Here is a 22628-nt window from a genome sequence, read left to right as displayed (position 1 = left end):
GCCATAAAAAACAGCTATGGCTTGATTCCAGTTATATGAGGTCCCTGGAACGATCAAATTCAGAGATAGAAGATGCAATGGTGGGTGCCAGGGGCTGGCGGAGGAGGGAAGGGGCGTTAAGCATTTGATGGGGAAAGTGTTTGTTTGGGATGAAGGAAAAGTACTAGAAATGGATGGTGATGTTGCACAATGTGAATGTCCTAATGTCGCTAAACCATACACTTAAAAATGACAAGTTTTATGTATATTTTACCACAAGAGAAAAAACAAGAAACAGGAAGAGTGGGTCCCACACGGCCTGCACGTCGCCCTGAGTGTGCCCCGTGCCCCCAGCGTCTCTGCGAAGATCGCACCGAGCCAAGTGCAAACTGACATCGGCCATTCCATCTCGACACGCGCTGTGCTGACGCGGCTGCGGAAACAAAGTATTTCTCTTCCATCTGGAATCTTTTCAGGCACAGCACGAACTGGAAACTGCCGCGCTGGGCCTGGGTGTTTGTTCTCTGTCGCGGGGCAGGGAGGCGCGGTGGCACCAAGGCTGGGCCAGCACCACCCCGTGAACTCTGGACAGCACCACCAACACGTATGAGCATGTGGCGCTCAACCAAATTCCTCAGGATTAAAACCTACGTACTTTTTTCTCCCTCAGTTTAGAGGAGGGAGAGGGAGAGAAAAGGAAGGGATTAATTTAAACTCTTACAGAGGAAAACTAATTTTTTTTTCTCATTCTAAGAAATTTATACCCACCTTCTCACTCCTACGGCCAAGTCGTTCCTACCAGTGCTTAGTTCACTAAGGTTACAAAAAGGTTGGGTCGAAGCTTGAAATAATAAAATTCCTTCTTAACCAACAATTTGGAACTGGGTCCTAAGAACCTGGAAGCTGAACATTCTGTCCACTTGGTTTCAGAATAACCAAATTCTCTTAAGGAATGTGTCAAACCTATCATAAATAACCCAGGACCTGGAACGCATCAGTCAATGTGGCAGAATTTCAGAAAACCACAGTGGCATTATTTAAATCTTGAAAAGAAAAAGACAATCGTTCCTATATTAAGGCCATAAGCAGATGTGAAGCGGAACTTGGTGAACAAAATTCCGCATTTTCACATGACTGTGGAATGAAAACAGTTTAAAGATCATTTCTGCTACAACTATTTAAGTTATCACCCACCTGAACTGAATCATTGAGGAAAGAAAAAGATCAAAGGACACAAAGTGAACAGACCATAACTTTATTGGAGATTTACTCGGCTACAATTATTACATTAAAAAAAAAAAACAAAAAAAACACAACAACTAAAGGTAACTGTGACCCATGAGGCGCAGACGCAAGCTTCTGCAGCACGATTACGGTGTGAATGAAAGACATCGTGTTCCCTGCACACAGCTGCAGCACGTGATGGCAAACATCGTATTGTCAATCAAATTGTGTTAGTTTTACTTGATTTTAGTCATTTTCCTTCACTCTATTTACAGCAGAAAAGCCAGAAATGTTATTTCTTGTTCACCTTTGCATTTTTGCAATGCAACCTGCTCCTGAGGTGAATTCTGAACGCATCTATAAAATTTAAATCATCTGTGGTTGATGTCCAAATAAAAATGGACGAGAAAGAAAAAGCAATTAATGATTAAAATATATTTACAAGTTAGTTTTGCAAGATCGTTTCACTGCTAGTGGAAAATACAATAGTCTCAAAGCAAATTCCCTAGATACGGCTACTGGCATCTCCGACGACTTTTAAAATAATCTTAATGTTCTTGGTCTTCGACATATCTTAAAAGCTTTTCATGTACAATATAAAGAAATTTATTTGGAAGTAATTAAATTCCTGAAAAGTAAGCAGTGGTTGAAAAAATATACCTATTTAAATGTAATTAAAATAACCACATAGAGAATAAACATGACACGAGTTTCTCTTCTGCAGATAACACAAACTGGTTAATTTCAGATGCAGTTTTAAATAAAAATATCAAGGTCTCAGTTTGGTGGCTAAAATTTTGTGTGAAAAACTTAGACACCCAACAGAGCAAGATAGAAAGTTTTAAATCAGCTGGGCCTTAAGACTGCACTGCGGTAGGTCTGAATTTTGATTATTCTCTGCCCTCTGCAGTCACCATGTGGCTTCAGGTAACGACTAAAAGAGCTGACTGCTGGGTGAATAATTGTACTTATGAACTGAACCAACAGAACCGAAGCAGCCTCAAGTCTCGTGCTATTTAGGCGGGGTAATCTGAATCTTTCTGAGAGCAAGCTATTATTAAGAAAATAAAAATACTAGTATTTGAAAAGATCATTACAGGAGTGTTAGAGGTCATTCTAAATTTAATCACATAACGTAAAAGAAAAAAGAGAAAAAGAAAAAAACATAACAAACATTTTTTTCAAACATAATTAAGAGTTCAGTTAACAAATCTCTGTCATACTTTCACAAACAGTAAAAATGCCACAGACAAAAATGACCTATTTAAGTTGTGCAAGTATATGACACATTGCAGGCATTATAATTATCTTTTTCAAATTCGGTAAATCAAAACAGCAGCGAGGCCAAACCACATTTTTTTCCTCTCAGTTAAGCATATTTTCCTTGAAATGAGGTAAAGCATGGTACCAAGTGCAATGCTTATCTGTGCTACATGAACAGAAGGGGGGGGGGAAGCTATTACAAAACGCAGCATAGTTAGGACTGCTGAACATGTATCACAAAAGAAGTTAAAACATTTACAATGAAGGTTCGAGCCAACGAACCTCCACACAATCATCACAAGGAGTTTCTGTAGTTGCTTTCAAGACACACCTCGCCAGTCCTTTACACGTGTGCTCACAGCACGGCGACGCCTCCCACTAGTAGGTTTCCGTGTTACATTCGGTCTCACGTGGCAATCACAGGAACAAGAGGAGGACACACACATGGTTGGAAAGAGGGGGCAACAGAGTGATTTTCTTTCTTAATTAATGGATGCGAAACATGTCAACAAGCTAAACTGGGGAAAACTTTACAGCATAAAAAATCAGCAGCACAAAAGCGTTCATAACCATTTCATATGTCTAACTCATAGTTTTTATTTTTTTAATGCAGTAACCAGGGGATCATAGAATGCTTCAAAGTGAGTCGCAAATTAAAATCAGCTATTTTTCTCCAGCAAAAAAAAAAAAAAGAAAGAAAGAAATACAAAATAGCTAAAGTTTGCTGTTGATAAAATATTTTGAATGGTAGCAGGAAATTTGAACCCCTGAGAATGTATGACCTAATCACATCCAAGTCTGAACTTTTTAGTATTAACAAAAAATACTCTTCTTAAGGTTACAAAATATATTGAGGCATTTTCTCCCAACGGGAATTGTAACTGCGGAACAATCTGGTTTTGGTGCCAGGAAGCGAGAGAACCCCTTAACACTGGGATTAGTGCATTAGATACAACGCAAAGCCCTAAGCTCCTGGCATCAGGTAGTTTAAAAATTATCAAGAGACTTGTGACATAACTTCATCACAAATCACCCTCCCTCACAAATAAAATTTACATGCTTGTCTTTCTTGTTAATTGTACATGTTTACAGTTATATATAATTCAAGAACTGCTTGCTTTTAACTTGCCAGATCTCGCATTGAGGTTTTTTCAAAAAACAAACAGAAATCTAAGGTTCCAAACCAGAATTCAATATTTTAAAAACGAGCCCACTCAAATTAATTTACTCAAAAACTCATTTAACAATTTAGATCTCAATGTTAAGTTTGAGGTTGGAGACAACAAGTAACGTTGGAGAAGCTTAACACCCCCGTCACTCCGGTCTCCTTAGGAAGTGACGTTGACGGTGTTCTGGGTGACACGTGCAGAGGTGCGTCCCTGGGCGTGAGTGCTGCAGATAAAGCAAGACGCACAGTATTCGACTGCAATTCGAACGCAAGTGCAGCATCGCACGAAGCGTCAGTTCAGAATGACGTGCTGGGAAACGTTAGACACCTCTGCTCAGCTTTCTTAAACTTCAAGCATAATTAATGGGGCGAATTGCAGCAAACCTCTACTGGTGTGTTGGTGGGAGTGCAAGACTGGCCCACGGCTTTTATAAAGGTAAATGAAGAGGTATCGTAGGTACAGTGCAAAAAAAAAATTAAAATTTCAAGCATAATACATAAACATAGCACCAAACGGGGGAAAAAACGCATGCAAAAGAAAAGAAGAACTGAGGTATTTAAGTGAAGAGTGCCTACAGGTCTAATTAAAGAAACTCAGGCAAACGCCTAAAAAATGTCTTTTTTTTTTTTCTTTTCCAAAGATGGAAATAATGAGCTAGTTTATCTAAATTAATGAGCTAAATCACTGATGTATCAAAATTACGGCAGTTTATCGCAAACGTTAAACTTTCATGGCATTAACAGCACTGCTTTGGTAGGTGAAATGTGCATGCAAAATTGTGAAAAGTACAGTAAGAAATTTATGTGAGAAGACTAACAGTAAAGGTGCTGGGTTCTGCTTCTTTAAATAAGTAACCGATCAATTACAAAATCTGCAGCATATTTTAGGTGTGATATGTCTAAAGTTTATTTTGTGAGAGAAACAGCCTACAGGGCAAAATTATTTGCCACAAACAATTGCCATCAGTGGAACGACCTAGCGGGAGGTTTTTAATAAAATTGTGTACTTAGTCAAAGATCCTTTTAATGGTGGTGTTTTTAAAAATCCATAGACTACATATTCTGGGTTTTAAAATGTCTTTAGTACACACAGGACAGAAACTGTCATATCCTGTAATAAGTTAAGTTACAACTATACTAGTGAGTTGTAAATATCACGCTATCTCAACGTCTAATGCGTAATAAAATGAAGGGAATGTAAAGTAGTTTGTTCCAAAAAGATCAGAAATTAAAGACTATCCATGAGGGTGTTACTTTTAAGGCAAGAACCTTTTTTATGCAAGACTATGTGGCATGAGAACACTAAAATCCGATTCGCCAACATGCCAGCCAATGCTCATTCGACACCTGTCCCTCGCTGTCAAGTGCAGTAGCAACTGGGCAACAGCGTCTCACACAACCTAACGTGGAGAAGAGACGACGCTGGCACACTCCCCTCGCGACCCGCGCCCTCCCCCATGCTCCCCGGCTTATGGACCGGGCGAGAATGGCAGCGCCGCACACACTGAGGAGTGGTGCGGGACCCTAGCCCTAGGGACTGTCTGAGGTTTCAGCTCCGTGGCTCCCTAACACTAAGCGAAGGTGACAAATTAAGCAAACAAACAAACAACTGTCAATAATTACGCTGAGCACTCGCTAAATGCCATCGTTAAAGCACTCTTGTGATTTAAACAAAGCAGGAAGTGAGGAAAGAAGACAAGATTGTGTTTGCGCAAAAAACTAAAACTACAATTAGTTCCAAAATTTTTATACATATGTTAAATGCAATCTATCTTGTTATCACACAAACTTTAAATTCTGCCTTCAATTCATTCTGTTCAATATCAACTTTAAATCATCCTTTTCAATTTAAATATTTTCCACCTTAATTCTGCTTTTTTTTAATTTTAAAAAGGGGCTTCAGCTGTTGGGAACCTGAGGTTGATTAGCTTTGAGGCTTCGTAGGGCTCTTCTGGCTGCTGCAGACTTGGCGATCCTGTAACTTCGGCCGACACCTTTGAATTTCCCCTTTCCCACCACTTCCACGGTGACCCTGACCTTGCCATCGTAAGTTCTCTCGGCCGGGCTGTAAAGAGGCCAAAGAGCATGAATTAGAAGTCAGAGCAGAGCGTTCATGACCACTGTCACTGGCACCGAGTGTGCCCCCTCAGGCCAAGGGCCCCGCGAACGAGCTGACAGCTCACAGAGGGCGGGCCGCTGTGCCTTGTCACACATCACCGGCAGCGGGCTGCCATCTCCTCTGTAATTCAGCATCGCTTCACAAAAACAAAAAGAGAAGTCAACCAGACTACGAGTGGAAACTGCATAAGAGTGTGCCCCAGTGTAAACATTTTCCAGAATCATGGGTTTATGGCATTTTTGAGAACTTTCCCCCCTTGTTTTTAAGTAATTAAAAGTTAAATTTTTCCCACGCACATTTTTGCTTACCTAAATTTGGCAGTTTCTGGTTCCATTTCAAGCAATTCTCGCACAGGGGAACGGGGCACATTCGCAGAAAATTTTTCTATAATCAAAATGAAAGAATAATGTGAATAATATCCTTGCAGTTGTTTTTAATTTTGACTTTGCTTCTTTCGGAGGGGAGCCAACAGTACCTATTAGCGGCCGCATCATAGGATAGTACACCTGCCAAACCATCTCCAGTGACATCCCACTATCCATGTAAATGGCACCAGCAAGTGACTCAAAAATATCCCCCATGGCCTTTGGAACTTCAATATCCTCTTCCTTCTCTTCATCCTCCTCAGATCTCCTAAGCTATCAGAGAGAAAAGTGACTTGTAAGCAAAAGGCCATTTCGAAAGGCAGTCCACAGGGGGTGTTTCTTTTCTTGGATATGACTTTTATTATATCTTTAACAAAGGTAACAATACCGACCCTTTATGACACGCCTACTACGTGGTAACAGGTTCTTCACAAACATTATCTAAAAATAAAGTGTTTTCAAACTTAAAAAAAAACAAAGGAAAAAAATCTCCTCCTATTTAATATCTATACCCAGCGAAGGAAAGATTTCTAAATAAAAACAAACACAACTTTAATACGAAATTAGAAATAGTCAATAAATGTATTTTAAAAACTTTTCAAATTCACTTGTAATCAAAGAAGCGCATGTTAAACAGTCTACTGCCCAGCACTGGCGAGGGTCGGACACACTACTGACGAGCACGGCGCTGCAGAGGACGGAGCTGCTTCCGGGAGCGTGAACTGCCACTTTTTTGGCAGGGAAATTCTATTTGGAAGATATTTTCCTCCAAGGTCCCTTTTAATTAAACTATTTAATACATGTTAGTTATAATAGAGTACCCGACACATATCACGTATTCAAATTAATAGAGTAATAACTTACATATGTATCCAAAACCTTTAAAAGATCCTAATTCTTTGATGCAGCAATTCCATCTCTAGAAATTTATTTTATTTTAAGGAAGTAACTGGATATATGAGCATATCCATCACATCCATGTTTATTAAAAGCCCCAAATAAAAACGATGTAAATATCCAGCCACAAAGGACAATCTAAAGTACATTACTTTATAGCAGTATGTTGACTATCGTGCAGCTACTTAAACATAATGCAGTCAATACAGGGAACACAATCCACAACATATTAAGTGAAAAGAAGCGGTTGTAGTAGATTCTGCATAACGTCATTCCCTTTTACGTGTTTATATATGTGGGCGTCTCCACACTTTCGTAACAATACATCCCAAAATATTAACTTTGGTTATTGCTGAGGTTGTATATTGGTGTCACTTTAATTTTCTTTTGCTTATCTGTATTTTCTATAATAAACACAAATTACTTGTGACGGGGAAATAAAAAGGTGAGACAGTAATTTCTAAACAGATTGTTCAGTCACACAAAGTTCTATGGAACTCATTTATAATGCTGACTAGTGAAAAAATAAGATAGTTATTGTTCATATATCATGGTTTTAGGCAGAAAGGAATTTTAAAACTTACGGAGTATAATTCGCTCCTTTTACAGATGAGGAAAGTGAGGCCCAAAAAGGTGGAAATATTTTCTTAAGATCAAACAGTATATTAGAAAAGCCAGACCATGACATTTTCAGTTTTTTGTAACTTCTACACGTGTTTTTATAAACAAAGGGAAGAGGAATGAACAAAAATAAGACCAGTAGGTCTCACTGTTATCAAAAGAGAATTTAAATCTAATTTTAGTGAATTTCTCAAATTTTAAGCTTAAATATTTCTATAGAATGAGACTGGAAATAACACTGAACACGACAGTTCTAACGCCTGGTCACACTGCCAGCTGTGCTCAGCTCAAATGACAAGCCCGGGAGAGCGTCCACGGTCAAGGACACGGGCTGTGAGCTTTCCTTCCGCACGTATTCGATGTGGTTTACGTGCTGGCTGTCCTTCAAAACTGAGACTCTTAATTTCCGTCACAGAAAGTCAAGGGAATGCACGAAATCCTCAACAACGGTTTGGTACAACTGAAAAAAGGGAAGGTACAAATTCAAGAACCAAAGTTGGAATAAATTCCTTAACTCCCTAAAAGAAACCTACAAAAATAAGGAAACAAAGGAATCGGAATGGGAAGAATGAGGACGAGTGCCCCCCACCCCGGGAACTCGGGGATGTGGACAGACGTCGGCGAAGGGCCGGGATGTGGGAAAGGTCTAAGCAGCATCCCTTCCGACAAAACCGCAAAATCGGTCACAAACGCGTGTGCTCCGGCACCAGAGAACCTTTTGGCGGAACTTACTAGAAGGCTCGCAAATTCCAATGGGTAAAAATTCTGAAATCTGGTTTTTTAAATGAGATTTCCTCATTTCACGTAGAAGCAGGTATATTTGTGCTGCTTACCTGAGCCATGAGCAAATGTCCCCGATCCACTGCGAGCGGAAAGGTGGACACGACAAAGCCCGCGGAGCTGTCCTAGGGCCCGGCTACTGTCACGTGGGGGCCAAGGGTGGCGCCTGGCAGGGCTGGCCCGGGGTCAGGAGCCTGGATCCGACGGGAGGGTGAACACCTGACCGCTAGGCTTCTTCTCCTCCCGCGCATGGCCACACATGCCACATGGGGGCGGTCAAGTTTAAAAGGCTTGCCCAGAGCCTGCAGCTCAGCCCCGGCCCTCCCAGGGGCCGTGCAGCTGCTGGGCACCGCAGCCTTGACCTCCAGCCCTGACCCTCGCTGTCCCTCTAGACAGCTGTGCAGCCTGAAGTCTGCAGCTGCCGATGACCGAGCCGGGTGGCTTACTGCAAACACTCACGTTAACGTGCTTTTCAGCAGCACTAACCTCAGAATCCATCCCTTGCATTTCGTTCTTCTCAAGCTGAAACTGCACGAAGTCATCGATGACGTGGAAGAGCTCAGGGGACACCGCTTTGAAGTACTTGTGGTAGTCGTACTTCACCGCCAGCGACGCGAAGATGGTGTTGTTGACCAGAGCAGACCGCAGGTCCGTCAGGACCCCTGGGGAGTGCTGCCGCGGGTCTTCGTAAAGGTGCTTGGTTATGAGGTAGTCCAAAATCGCATCCCCCAGGAATTCTAAGCGCTGGTAGCAATCTGGGAGGGCGGGGGAGAAGCGCAGCCATGAGTCAGGCAGGAACTGGACGCGGCTCCCGCACAGTCGCCAATGCAGAGGTCAGACCCCCAGAGCCGCTAAGTGACTTTTACTTGGGTTGTCGATGACAAAATTATCGGACATATATGACTATCTGATATTACGGAAGCCTCTGGCAATTAAATCTGAATGTCAAATTAAGCACGTTGCTTACATATAACTGGGGTCCTAAAATATCTAAGTGGCCCAAAGACTCGTGCTTGTTAAGGAAACACCTTTCCCAGGTGATACTATTATCAGCGAACCCTGCTCCTCTGGCGCCGTGCTGGCTGGGCAGGTGCCGGGTCATCACGCTAGAGTCTCTGTCACACCCTGCGCACGCGCCTTCCACACACTCTCCGCTTCGCTGCCTTCAGTGCACACGGCCGCACCCACACCGGGATGTGTGAGTGATGCCATGCCTCACCGCTCCCGGCTGTGTGTGTTTCACAGATGACACGTAGTACAAGAAGACCCTCTTCTCAACCTGGACTAGAAATACTGCATTCGACACACACCAAGAGACCGAGAAAGAAGGTTGCAGGAGTGAGCGGAGACCTTAGGCAAAAGCGGTCAGCTGTCAAAATGTGAGAAGTTATCAGCACTGACCAGCACCTCGACCTTCTCAGTGAAGAAACAGAGTGCACTCGAGTGAGGAACCCGAGGCAGGGATGGTGACTCGGCCCCAGTGAGTGGAGAGGCAGGCGCTGGGCTGCTGGAACCCGGCTCTCGCTGCTGCAGAGTGCGGAGAAAACCCTGCCTTGTCGCTTCTCCACCCAGAAAAAGAGGTTCTGCTTGCACCAGCGTCTTCCTAGCCAGCGTTAGATCATTTTTCACTTTTTGGCTTTACATTTTTCAGACCATCTTAACCTACATTGTTTTTCTTAAATAAACTTTATGCTTTGCTTTGGTATTCGGGACTCGAGTACTTGCTATTCTGATACAGAAAAATATGTAGACTTTAGACGGTTCACAGGCTGAAGCTGATTTTCATTTTCAGGCCAGTGTTCTTCCTTCTAATCTAATGGCTCGGGAGCCTGTGACATAAAGGAGGGGGAGAAACAGAGCACGATGCCAAGCGGAAGGCGACAGTCAGAGCGAGGGCAGCGGAACCTTCTGTGAAACAGTTTCTTATAATCTGTTCACCTTTAGATATAAAAAGGCCTTAAGAGAGGGGTCTTTTTGTTCAGGAAGAACAATAAAAAGATGTGGAAATACATCCGGAATATACAGATAAATCAAGAACCAAAGGTGGCAGCACGGAACAGGCATCGGAAAGACAGTGGGGCAGGACAGAACAGGAAAAGCGCAACAAAATACTAAGGCTCGAATTTCTCTAATTACGCAGCACGTGAAATGACACATAGCGAGTATATAAGACGGCTATCCCCCCTCCCAACCATCGAGGTTAGGGGCAGTGCATGCTCCCAAATAAAGGCTTCTTTCATTTTCCTTCTGCTTCCTCCCCCGCCATGCATACCAAGCACTGAGTCTGTACATGCACAGATCATTTTTTTTACAAGGCCCAAATAATGCGATTAACACATGGTCGCATTCTCAGAGAAACGAAGCTGGCTGTGGGGCTCCTTACCAGTAATAGTATTGTAGTGGTAGGAGGCATGTGTAAAAGCCTGCAGAAGGTAAGCCTTATTCTTGAATCTGTAGTTGATTTTCTTTTCGAAATTTTCGAAACCCGATATCAGGTGATTCAGCGTTTTATCTGCATCTGGATGGTCAAACATACATCGTGGTGGAATCTTCAAACAACCGTATTCCAAGTCTTTAAACACGGGGGAGCGGGGGCTGGCTGCACAGGCGGCAGCGCGGCCCCCTGAAAGGCTCTTTTGTTGGCTGCCGAAACTCTCCCGCGTCGGGCATGTGGCCGTTTCCCGGTCAGTCCTTTTAACGACCGGGAGCACCTTCAGCCCCAGCGAGCAGAGGAAAAGCTGAGCGGCCCTCTCGCCGCAGCTGGTTAAGTAGCAGCCCAGCAGGGCCTCCACGCAGTCCGCGATGCTCTTGTCGGCGATGCACTGCTCCGTGTGCAGGTCGTAGGAAATGGACTGCTTCCCCGCGTCCACGCCGCAGCTCTCCTCTGACGGATTCCAGAACCCCACCACAAAGTCGTCCTCCTCCACGGCCTTGCTGGGGTCCAGATAGCACATCGCATCCCAGGAGCTATAGTCAAAATCCTCAAAATCCGCCGAGAACGGCATGCTACCTAAGGAGGACTTTTTGGGCATTTTCCATTCATATGCAGAATCGGTGGTTGAAAAAGGAGAGAGAGAAATTTTCTTTACGAAGGCTCCCGACCCCATCAGCATGTTGTCTATGAACTTGATATGCTCCTGGTCGTACTCCAGGAAGTCGTCCTCGTACTCGGTGTCCTCCTTCGGGGCCCTCCACGTCAGGCCCTCCTCCTCCTCCTCCTCCAAGTCGTCGTCCAGTCTGCCATTAGCCAGCATGCAGTCTTTTGTCTGCAGCGAGGGGAACGGGGAAGAAGGAGAGACATAGCTGCTGTTTTTAAAAGGGTTTGAGACTCAATAAAAGCAAGGGTTATGGATAATTTCAAATGACAACCACAAATACTAAAAGGCAACTTTAAAATCATGGCCATTTGTTTTCAATTAACATAAAATAAGTTATTTAATCACATAAACAAAGTAAAACATGGTCTTTGAATGTTCGTTTTCTAAGTTATAAAATGACCTTTTATCCAGTACGAAGCTTTAAGTTAAGGATTTTTACACGTGGATAGAAAGTTAATGTCCACACGGCAAGAAACTTAGCTGAGAGCTCTACCTGGCAGGACACACAATGAAAGCACTCATGCACGGGCCCCTTCGAGTTCACTGACAAAGTCTTAAAATGTCTTAAAAAGGTTTTCAAATTAATAAAATTAAATTCCAAATGTAGAAAAAGCATTATCTTTGCAATTAAGAGTATAAGAAGAAAAGAGGTAAAATTTTTTAAATCTTTATAACATTAAAAACGTGCAAAAGTTTCATAAGGTTTTTGTCCCTATTTCTACTTCAAATCAAAGTACATTTGCCGTGATGTAAAACTAAACTGCTTTGCTTGAAAACTAAAAGTGGTCACTGAACTAAGCTTAGTTCAAGTTATGAATTTGAGAAATTATGCTTTTCCCCTCCACTGAGCTACGGTAATCAGGGTAACAGATTATAGCATAACTGACAAAAATAGAAGAAAATTTAGACTTACATGAAACACAACAATCCAATTTCTGTCAGAAGATCCTTGCTAATTCCAATTTCTTTGGCAAAAGCTTATTTGTGAATGACAACCTTAATAATAGGCCAAGATTCAGGAATGATCTAACTTTTCTGCAATGCTAGCAAGATGCCAAATTTCTGTTGCGCAATAAATTTTTTTTAAAAATGCAAAAAACAAGACTTTATTTTTGGGAAAAAGCAGGAGCGTGTGTTTTAATTATGATAGCTGATAACTTTCCAGAGCATTCTGACAAAAAAAAGTTTTCAAACTTTATCGAGCACTTTTCAAATACTGCAAATATTTTCATTTTAAGCCACACTCAAAAGAGATGCAAATAGTGTATCTGTTTGAAAAGAAGCACAATGAACCAAGCCATATAACTATCTAAATTTTTTTTAAGAAAAAAGTTTGTAAAACTTTTCGAGAATAAGGAAGAACACCAAAAGAAACTACAGTAGCAGACAGACCTCTAGGAACTATTTCCTGTTAAAAACCCTACACCTTGCCAAGGTAACATGAGATGTTTTTGACTGTTGTTTGGTCCTTAAGGAAAAAAAAAAGTCAAATTGCAATTTTAAAAAAAATCAGACAATATTTTAATTAAAAAAAAATCCTTGTATACCTTTAGTAAGATGTTAACATAAGCTACAATTGGCAGAATATGAAAAATATGCAAAAGATTGGGTTTTATCACGAATAAACTGTGTGATCTTGGGCAAAGTTCTTTAAGCCTCTGGGTTTCAGTTTCTTAATCTGCAAAATAGTAGGATTCCGCCTCACTAAATGGTTTCCAAGAGCACTTCATGCTCTTAAAAAAAAAACAAAACAAAACACCAGCATGAAACTCTCCTCCTACAGTTCAAGTGGACTTTCCGAGCTATTAACACCGGCAGCATTTCCATGCAAAGGTTTCACGAAAACCTATTTGCTGAGGAGCAGGGCGGGGAGAAGAGGAATGGGACAGACATGCTCTTCAACGTCATGTAAGGAAGAGCCTATTTCGATAAGTAGAAACTACTCAGTAAATGTATGAACAGTATTTCTAATGCATTCCAAGAACCAAAGTGCCAGGTCACCTGAAACATCAAGAAAAATGAGAATTTTTTGTCGTACCTTTTAAAAAAAAAATTAATCAAAAGGGCATGCCAATGTCAAGTTCATGCTAATTTTAAGAGCCAACTATATTATGAAACAGTATTTACAAGGCAGGACAATTGTAACTGGAAAGTTTTTTGTAGAAATGCAATATTTTCTCTAAAGTTCTCAAAATCTACACATTTTCTTTTAAGGTTCTATCTATTTCTAAATTAATAACAATGTGATTTTTCTAATCCAAATTGTATTAAAATATTCTCTTAATGCTTTTCCACAAGTTTAACTACTGCAATTAGTCAAATACTGCATGACTTAAAAATATATTCAATAAAGAGGTAGAAATCAAAAGAGTCAGGGAGTACACGAACTGGAAACACTTAAGACAGATATCTAGGATGTACGTGTCAGAAAGAAGAGCATGTATATTTAAAAAATATAACCTGTGAGAGAAACGGCATTCTCATTGTTGGCCCGAAGTAAAAATGAAGCAACAACGACGCAGTTTATTCATTAACGCGCAAAAAAAAAAAAAAGTCCGCAAAATGAAACTGCCTCTCCCTTTGGAAGAGACGCCGGAGTTCTCCAGCCAACTGGACAGCCTGCTCTCACAGCTCGGCTCCAAGGCCCTCCACGGTGCCCTCTGGTGGCCCGCAAGACAAGACGACGTGAAGCAGCTGCAGCTAACATTCCGTCTTTTGAAATCATCTGCCAGATGTAAACTATTTCCAGAAAACTACAACCTTTACATATGGAGATTTATTTATTTATTTTTTCTTCTGTAAATCACAAGAGGAGAAACAATCCTGAGAACACCCTGAGCTGCAAAAGCAAGATTTTACTGAAATTTAATTATTTCACAGGCAGACTTAGGTTACTTGGAGATCATAGGTTACTGAAGTCATTTCATTACACAGAGCGAAGGAGCTATGATGAATTATAACACAGAACAGTACAGTAAAATGTTTTAGGGTTTTGCTTTTTTTTATTTTTTTGAGTCACAACATCAGATACTCTTCTGCCTCTGGCAAAGGAAGATAATAGAAACTGTCCTCCATCAGAATTGCAACATTGTTTCTAAATTCAATGACAAGATAGTCTATTTATGGTTATTAATTCAATATATTGAATATCTACTCTATCACAAACATACCAGGAAAAGTAACAAAAATAGAAAAATCTCCCCCGCATCAAAAAACAATAACTTCCAGCTACCAAAAACTTACCATTTCGTCTTTTTCCCATTTATCTGTGTTACTTTTGTCTTGATTTACTACATAACCAGGAGGAAGCCAATTCACGGGGGGATCGAATATCGACACCACCATGCGGCTGGGCAGCCCCTTCTTCTTCCCAAGCCGGTACAGATTACAGTTGCTGACCTAGAGCCGAAAAAAATCTGTAAGACACTTACCATAAATGACCGCTGCTGGAATTCATGCCAGGCATATTAACATACTTTACATAAACGTTCTTCAAATTACTATGAGTGGTCATCAATAATAAAAACTGTATTGTTTTTCTCCCTAGTCACGAGAGGAAACATTAAATTCCCACATATTCTATGTCCTTTAGTGTACTTAGATGAATACTTCTGAATATTAAATGCATATCAGAAGAAATGTATATAAATATGCAAATTCCTTATAAAGTCAGAAGAAACAGTTGAGAAAATTTCAGCCTTTTGAAAGTACAATTTGATATGAAATGCAAAATGCTAATTGGGACTACCAGAGAAAAGAATCCATATAAAACAACGGTCCCTAACCCCATCTGTGGCCTGTTAGGAACAGGCCGCACAGCAGGAGGTGAGCGGCCAGGCAGCCAGTGAAGCTACATCTGTATGTGCAGCCGCTCCCCACGCCAGCATCACCTCCTCAGCTCCACCTCAGGTCATCAGGTGTCAGATTCTCCTAGGAGCACCAGTTCTGGGGACCGCTGTAAAAAGTCCAAGATGCCCCAAAAGAAATAAAGGGGGGAAGCTCCATAAACTTCAGCTGTAAAGTGGAAATTGGCACGGAACATAGCTAAAATAATTTCATATTCCTAGAACTTAAGGCAGAAATATGATTTCAATTGTACTATTTTCTCAAACGTTATTCCCTTGTTTTGGATAGTACTTCAAGATATTTCGGTTCAATCACTTTAAAATAGAGCAAAAGGCAATTAAAAAAAACTCCATTTTTATTCGCATCAATAAAACCCTCTGGGTCTGTTTTTCTAAAGCCTCCATCTCCTAATTTACTCGAATCACTGCATTTGTCTTGTTTTTACTTGGAAACTAGGGTCTAGAACTATTGATCTCATTTTCATTTTCTAAAATCTGGGATTCTTTTTATTTAAGTACTTCATGCGCCTTTTTTCCACATTAATTCAACACCATGGAAAAAGCACCCACCATGGAAAGCACTGGCTCAGGCATCCCCGAGAAAATGGACGGAGCCGGCGAGACAGAGCGGCAGTCCCTGCACAGCACTCAGCTGGGAGGGGACGGGTCTACACAACGCTGCGTGCCAACCGGCTTTCCCACGCTGCCCGACACATAGCACGCAAATAAACGCCAGTTTCCTTTCCAGGCGATGAGAACACAACAGCACAGATGCCACAGAGAAGATAAGTGAAGTGCAACGGGGACTCCAAAGGGATGGAAATCACAGTCGAAGGCGACAGAAATGGATGGAAGAGGAGGAATGAACTAAGTGAGGGCTGACGTGAGGCTCCACGTGGGACGGGACGAATTCGGCAGGTAGAGATGGGTGAGTGCTCCGAGACGGAACACCAGCTGTGCGCGCACAGAGCCGTGTGCGCACACGGAGCCCGGGTGCAGAGCAGCAAGGAGGCTGGAGCCTGCCTGCGGCGGGCACGGACGTGCCTGGGGTGCGCGCCCTGGGCCCTGCATCTCTCAGCTGGGGGGAGGGTTTCTACAGGAAAACAGGGATCAAAGCTTTTTGAAAACGATGAATTTTCAAAATAGAAATATCCTTCTTACCGAACAGAGTATACATACTGGTACTTCCTGCCAATTCTTAGCCTCTGATATCGTCTTTCTGCAACCACCCCGGGCAATCTCATTCATTCTCCAAGCTCCAACCATCATTCATGACTACTCCCCGCTAAACTGTATCTGAGTCCTAAATTCTCAATTAGCTGAACGCTTCACCAAACATTCCACTTCATATTCCATGACGTCTAAAAACCCAGGCCCAACCCTGACTCCCACACCTCTGTGCGCACCTCCCGAGCAGCACCGCCACTGCGCTAGCCTCCCAATGCTGTGGCTGTCACCGCTGCACCAGCAGCCTGCCTCCCCCAACACTGGGAGGCAGAAAAAGACGGTGAAGGGTACGGCTCTAGCCTCAGACACGGTCCTGACTATCCGGGATAAGCCAGGTGACTTCGCACAAGCTAACTGGATTCTCTCGGCAGTTTTCTCATCTGCAAAATGTTTTCTACCTCCCAACGCATTGCCTGGTGCGGACAGGGTAATGTCACAGAGGTCAGTGCAACACGGTAGAGCTAGGTCTGCCACCTGCGAGCCACGTGACCTTGGGCAAATCAGCCTCTCCTGCCCCGGTACGCCCATCTACAAAATTAGAATAACAGTGGTGTCTGGTTAGAGTAAGCACTTCGTAAGTTGGGCTAAAATGATTATTTCCTCTGAAGCATCACCAACCTCGGCCCTCTCCTCACTGCCAAAACTCCAGCTCTATCCCATTTTCTGCTCGAGCTCAGGCTTCTTCAAAGGCCCAGCTGATTGCTCAGAGAGGTTTGGTTGTGCTTTTCAACTCACAGTGCATTCTGCTACCAGACCGATCGTTTAAAACTACCCCTTTATTAATATTAACAGACCCTTATGCATAAAGGGCCCGGCCCGGCGCTGAAGAGCCCCCAGAGCGGAGCCTCAGCCCACCTGCCTTTCCGAGTCTTTTCGCAGGGACTTCCACACTTCTGACTGCTGCCGCCACCGATTCGGAGCGCCAGCACGCACTGCCACCACTGGTTTTATTTACGCACTGTCAACGTACCTCTTCTGTCACCACCTTCCCTGATTACAACTGACACTCTTTCCGAGTGCTCAGGGTGATCTGAGGCTTTGTATGGCATTTGTCAAGCCAGGTCCATGTTGCCTTGTGACACCTCTCTTACCGTTTCAACATTTTACTGTCGTTACATTTCTTCCTTAGACCTTTGTCCCACTCTGACTTGGGGAACACGCCCTTTCTCTGGTCTGTGAAGCTCTGCTTCCTTGGATCTCTCACGGAGCGAGGGGCAGGCGCTGCTTGTCCCCGCCTACCTTGAAAACCTTGCAGATGAGCTCCTCCGGGAAAGCCCCGTGTCATCCACGTCTGTATGCCCCGAATGCCAAAACAGTACCCTCCCAAAAAAACGTTTAACGCAACTAAACTAAAGCGCAAGCTCCTGGAACAACCATGCTGCCCGCTTACATCGTCCTCTGGATCTAGCAGGGGCACGCACCCTCACGAATAGTTGTACTTGAACTAAATTTCTATCAATAAATAAAGCGCATACAGATCAGCGAGCCCCCAAAAGCTGGGCGCTTTGTCAGTGAAAACCGGATTCGTGCCACGTCTTGGGTGGATGTGCCACAGGCTTTGGCTGCGCGTGCCCGGTGCCGCACACCCTGCGGCTGATACTTTCCTCATCCTCTGAAACAACCGAGTACTTATAATTACTCTAACTGCTCGAAATATTAAAAAGAATTACTTCTCACCTTTTTGCTTCTCATATATGAAAGGCGGCCCTCATGAGCATCAGGATAAGTGCAAAACAGGTAGGTGGTGATGGCATGCTTTAAAAAGGAGTCGCCAAGCATCTCGAGTCGCTCCAGGTTGAACCCATCGCTAGCATTCGAAAGGGTCAAGGCCTGAAGAATAAGCCCAGGATTTGGGCCGAGAGTCCTCGAGGAGCGCCCGGGAGAAGGGCTCTGCTTAGAACCCGCCCTGTCCTCGAGCGTGGGGACAGCCTCTGCAGTGCCAGGCATCGCGGCCGTCACGGGACTTCCATCTGAGGTAGATTTGTTAGCATTTCCATCAAGGTATTTATTACTCAGTAGAGTACATTCATCGCTGGGCTTGGGCTGGTTCTCATAATTGTATAAATTCTGAATGGGATATGAGGTAGTTGGTTGTACAGGTATTTCCTGCTTGTAGTAATTCAGCTGATTTCCTTGGCAAAAGTCTCTGTTAGCTAGATCATAACTGCCATTGGCAAGGTTTCTATTGTAAGAAAGACCGTTAATTGCTGTCAGATCTGTTGAAACTTCAATTGGGAGCTTACCAGGTGACTCATTGAATAACATTCTGCAGTTCACAGACATTTGGTCATGATTTTCTAGAGAGGAGGTTCGATTAGCACCTTGATGTGCAGCATTTTCAGGGACTACAATTGTGCTGTGCTTACAGTAATTATCATTTTCCGCTGAAGAGGAGTTAGCAATTGAGATGAAAGATTTGCTGTCGATAGATTTTTTCCATCCGAAGTCTAAGTTAGGGTATCTGCGAAGACATGTTTATAAATTTCATCAGGTCCTTCACGAGGGCTAGGCTTAGAACAAGAGCAATTTGAATGAAAAATAAAGAGCCATACAAATACACTACTACTTTAGAAGAAAAACGAGTTTCCGAGGCAGAAATCAACATTACTGCATGTCTGCACAGTGTGAACTGTGACGGGGACGCGGTTCGCTGCACTGCTTTAACCCCGGCCTGGGGGGCGGTGGGCTGGTTAGGTCTGGAAGTCTGCAGCTGGCCTGCGGGGCTAGGGTTAACTAGCTGGGTAACGCTGGACAATTTACATTACCTCTCTGTGCCTGAGCTTCTGCACTTGGAAGAGGGGCTAACAATTCCTACTATTATATTTTAAAGTTCCTCAGTCTCTAGAACTATCTTGGTCTTGTGCCAATTGGATAACCAAAATTAATTTGAGTGGTTAAACCAAAAACTTCCTTAGAATGCGGAGATTTTACCAGTGGGAAGAAAATAATGAAGGTAAAGAATGTACTGAGGCAATCGCTTTTTAATATGAATCGAGTTTTATAAGACGAAGCAGTCTTAGAATGTCGGCACAGGAACAAAAGACTGTTTTCATTTTTCACTTCAACTGCCACCACGGAGGGAAGAATAATTACTTTTGTCCTTAGCATCTCATCTCCCTCTGTAACTTTACAAGAACACAGGCCTCGAAGACTCCAATATACAGATTTTCACTTAGGAATCGAAGGATGCACTTATTTCATGTATTAGACATCCCTGTTTTCTTATTAATCTTTTAAGAACCATTTTATATAAAATTAAAGGTTGAACTTAATTTAGTTCTTTTGCAAATAGGATTTCAGATTTCATGGCCCGTATTCTGGCAGACGGCACAGGCATACCTAAAATCCACAGGAAGTGATCTGACTCCCACGCCAGCATCGCTGGCTGTCTGGGCTCTTAGCTCCTCTGCAGTCAAAAGGCAGTGAAGGCGATAAAGGATGCTGGGGAGACAGACTGCTTTTCTCCACAGTGATGCTGGAATTGGATGTATAGCACAGAGTTCTGGAACCAGTATCTTTGAATGTGAAAAGATGTGAAGAGATAAATATGAAGCAAACACACAAAAGAATGAAAAACCAATTTAAAATCAATTTGACTAATGAATAAAGATAAACATCGTTAAGTACTAGCAAATCTTATTTTTTAAAAAATTTACAAAAAGAATCCTGTAGGGCCAAGTGCAATTCATCCTAGGAATTTATTAAGGATGATTTCATGATATAATTGTATCAATAGACCAAACATTGATATTTGGTCCAGATACAAAAAGCAAAACTGAAGACTGCGACATGAGAGAGCAGCAGGGGTGCGGGGTGAAAAAGGGACAGGATTAAGAAGTATAAATTGGCAGTTACAAAACAGTCACAGGGATGTAAAATACAGCATAAGGAATCTAGGCAACAGTATAATAACTACGTATGGTGTCCGGGAGTAACTAGGCTTGGTGGGGGGTTCACTTCATAAGGTATATAAATGTCTAACCACTATACTGTACACCTGAAACTAATACAATACAGAAGCTTAACTGTAGTTGAAAAATAAAAAAATAAATTAAAGAATATTTTAAAATAATCCTTGAAGGCCAAATGGGATTTATCTTAGGATTTATAAGGATTATTTCATGATATAATTGTATCGATGGACCAAATATAAAAGCCAAACCTCTCACACTGACCAAAAAGACATTCAAATAAAAGTCGACACATAGTATTAGTTAAACCAAAACAAAACCTACGGGTTGGGCAATTTCCAAAATATTCGCAAGCCACTCAGTTCACTTGCCAACAGAAACTACAAATTTGTCTTTCCAAATAGTAAGTCACGCTGAGGACCTTAGCTCGTTACCTGTTTGTTCTGCAGACTTTCCCATTTGGCTTTCCTTTTTTCAGCACTGCTCAGAGGAAGAGCTTTCCCCTTCTGATTCAAATGGCGAGGTGTCAAAAGATTAAGTCTATAAAAATTGCAAAATAATTTTATCAAACAGACAAAAACGAGCACAATCTCGCAGCGACTTGCCAACTTTGGCAGGCCTACACAGCACCCGAAGAGCTCATCCAGACTGCAGGGCCCGGGGCCACACCCGGCAGTCCCACGTGCAGAGGCTGTCCTGCCTGCCCAGCTTACGGGTGGGTGGTAGGGATGGAGAACTTCTGCAGGTGCCCCCTGACCTCTGGGAGAATGCCTCAAGTGAAGCTGAAACGTCATTTCGGAAACGCCTTACCTTGAAGATGTGTGGTCCACATCCAGCAGTGGCTGGTTGAGATTGGTCAGGTCAAGGTTATACTTTGTTTTATAATATTCTGCAAAAGTTTCATACTCAGGGGAAGGAAATTTACTCAGTGGAGTAAGATCAGTGTACACATCAGCTACATAAAATCGATGAGGCTGATCGAAATTTCGATATCTAAAAAAAGAAAAATAATCAGTGACTTTTGTGTTTAAATTAACTATCCTCAAAACGACTGTTTTTAAGACAGAAATGCACATTATGATTTTCAAGTAAGAGTTCAAAAGGTTAAAAATAAATAACATTAACAAAAACTTCAATTCTAAATAATATATTTCAAGTGGATTTGAAACAAGAACTCTTTGTATGAAGCAAAAATGGACTGACTCCCTCTTCTCCCTACTTTCCTATTATCCTACTCTACTACTGACTAGTCTAAATATCTAGACTTTGATATCACATGAATGCAAAACGGCACCTTTAAGGACCTCTTAATTTCATCACTACAAACTGTATGGGAAACTTCCAATATCCAAACTGAGTAATGTACTAATGCTAAACATGAAAGACACTTGTCATATGAAATGTATTACTGTACCATTTACAATTCTGATGGTTTGATGATATAGCTAACACTTAAAATATAGCTTTGAAGTACAAAAAGAAAGAATTAGTACTCTAATTCTTTGAAAACTGCCTTTACTGAATTTTATTGCTAAAAATCTCCATCCTCTAAGTTTTTACAAAATAAGAAGGAAAGCATTCTGATTTACTATTTTCTTTGCACTTAATAACATTACAAATAAAAATTTTAAGAAAGGAAATATTTATGACCAAATTCTAGAAGACTTTGGGATTAAAAGGATGGAGATTTTAAGAAGAAAGTTTATTAATACCATTCAGATTATCTAACCTTCACCAAGTAAAATACCTTCACCCAGAGTTTAGGTTTCATTTTTAAGGATGTAAATTGGCGAAAACAGGTCCACCTGTTAGAAGCGAGATCTAAGTTTCCCAGTAGTAGCATCAATGTCAAAATCAAGCCCACCCACATTCCCATGTGAGCAAGTGAATCTTTAGAAAGAAAGTGTCACCACCACTTTGCTTTCCACTTAAATGCCTACCTTGGAATGATCACTGCATCCTGGTAATCTTCCAATTTAAAAACAAAGGGTGTTTCTTTTGAATACTTTGTACTGGGAATGCCTATGCGAGCTTCAGATTTCTCAATATCTTCCATGAACTTAAAGTCAATGTCCAAAGTGCTGGAGTCATTAACTTAAGAAAGAAAAAGACTCTTTAGCTTATAATAAAA

The 22628-nt window shown here is 42.0% G+C and overlaps 1 protein-coding gene across 2 annotated transcripts in view; it reads right to left on the bottom strand.

Moving 5' to 3' along the window:
• Positions 1-1218: 1218 nt before the first annotated feature.
• The window catches only part of DICER1 (dicer 1, ribonuclease III), a 49827-nt gene continuing 28417 nt past the window's right edge, over positions 1219-22628 (bottom strand). For both annotated transcript variants that reach the window (XM_011379597.2, XM_023522961.1), the window contains exons 18-28: positions 22438-22591; positions 21308-21490; positions 20932-21037; positions 19926-20101; positions 18264-19047; positions 14758-14913; positions 10800-11682; positions 8903-9171; positions 6229-6391; positions 6062-6137; positions 1219-5699 (exon numbers count right to left, since the gene is read on the bottom strand). In XM_011379597.2, the coding sequence (XP_011377899.1) occupies positions 5534-5699; positions 6062-6137; positions 6229-6391; positions 8903-9171; positions 10800-11682; positions 14758-14913; positions 18264-19047; positions 19926-20101; positions 20932-21037; positions 21308-21490; positions 22438-22591 (3116 nt within the window). In that variant the 3' untranslated portion in view covers positions 1219-5533. The remainder of the gene's footprint in view (positions 5700-6061; positions 6138-6228; positions 6392-8902; positions 9172-10799; positions 11683-14757; positions 14914-18263; positions 19048-19925; positions 20102-20931; positions 21038-21307; positions 21491-22437; positions 22592-22628) is intronic.

The sequence above is a fragment of the Pteropus vampyrus genome, unplaced genomic scaffold (genome assembly GCF_000151845.1).
Source record: "Pteropus vampyrus isolate Shadow unplaced genomic scaffold, Pvam_2.0 Scaffold367, whole genome shotgun sequence".
NCBI lineage: Eukaryota > Metazoa > Chordata > Mammalia > Chiroptera > Pteropodidae > Pteropus > Pteropus vampyrus.
The sequence above is the reverse complement of the archived record's forward strand: the minus strand, read 5'-3'. Positions and strand labels throughout refer to the sequence as shown.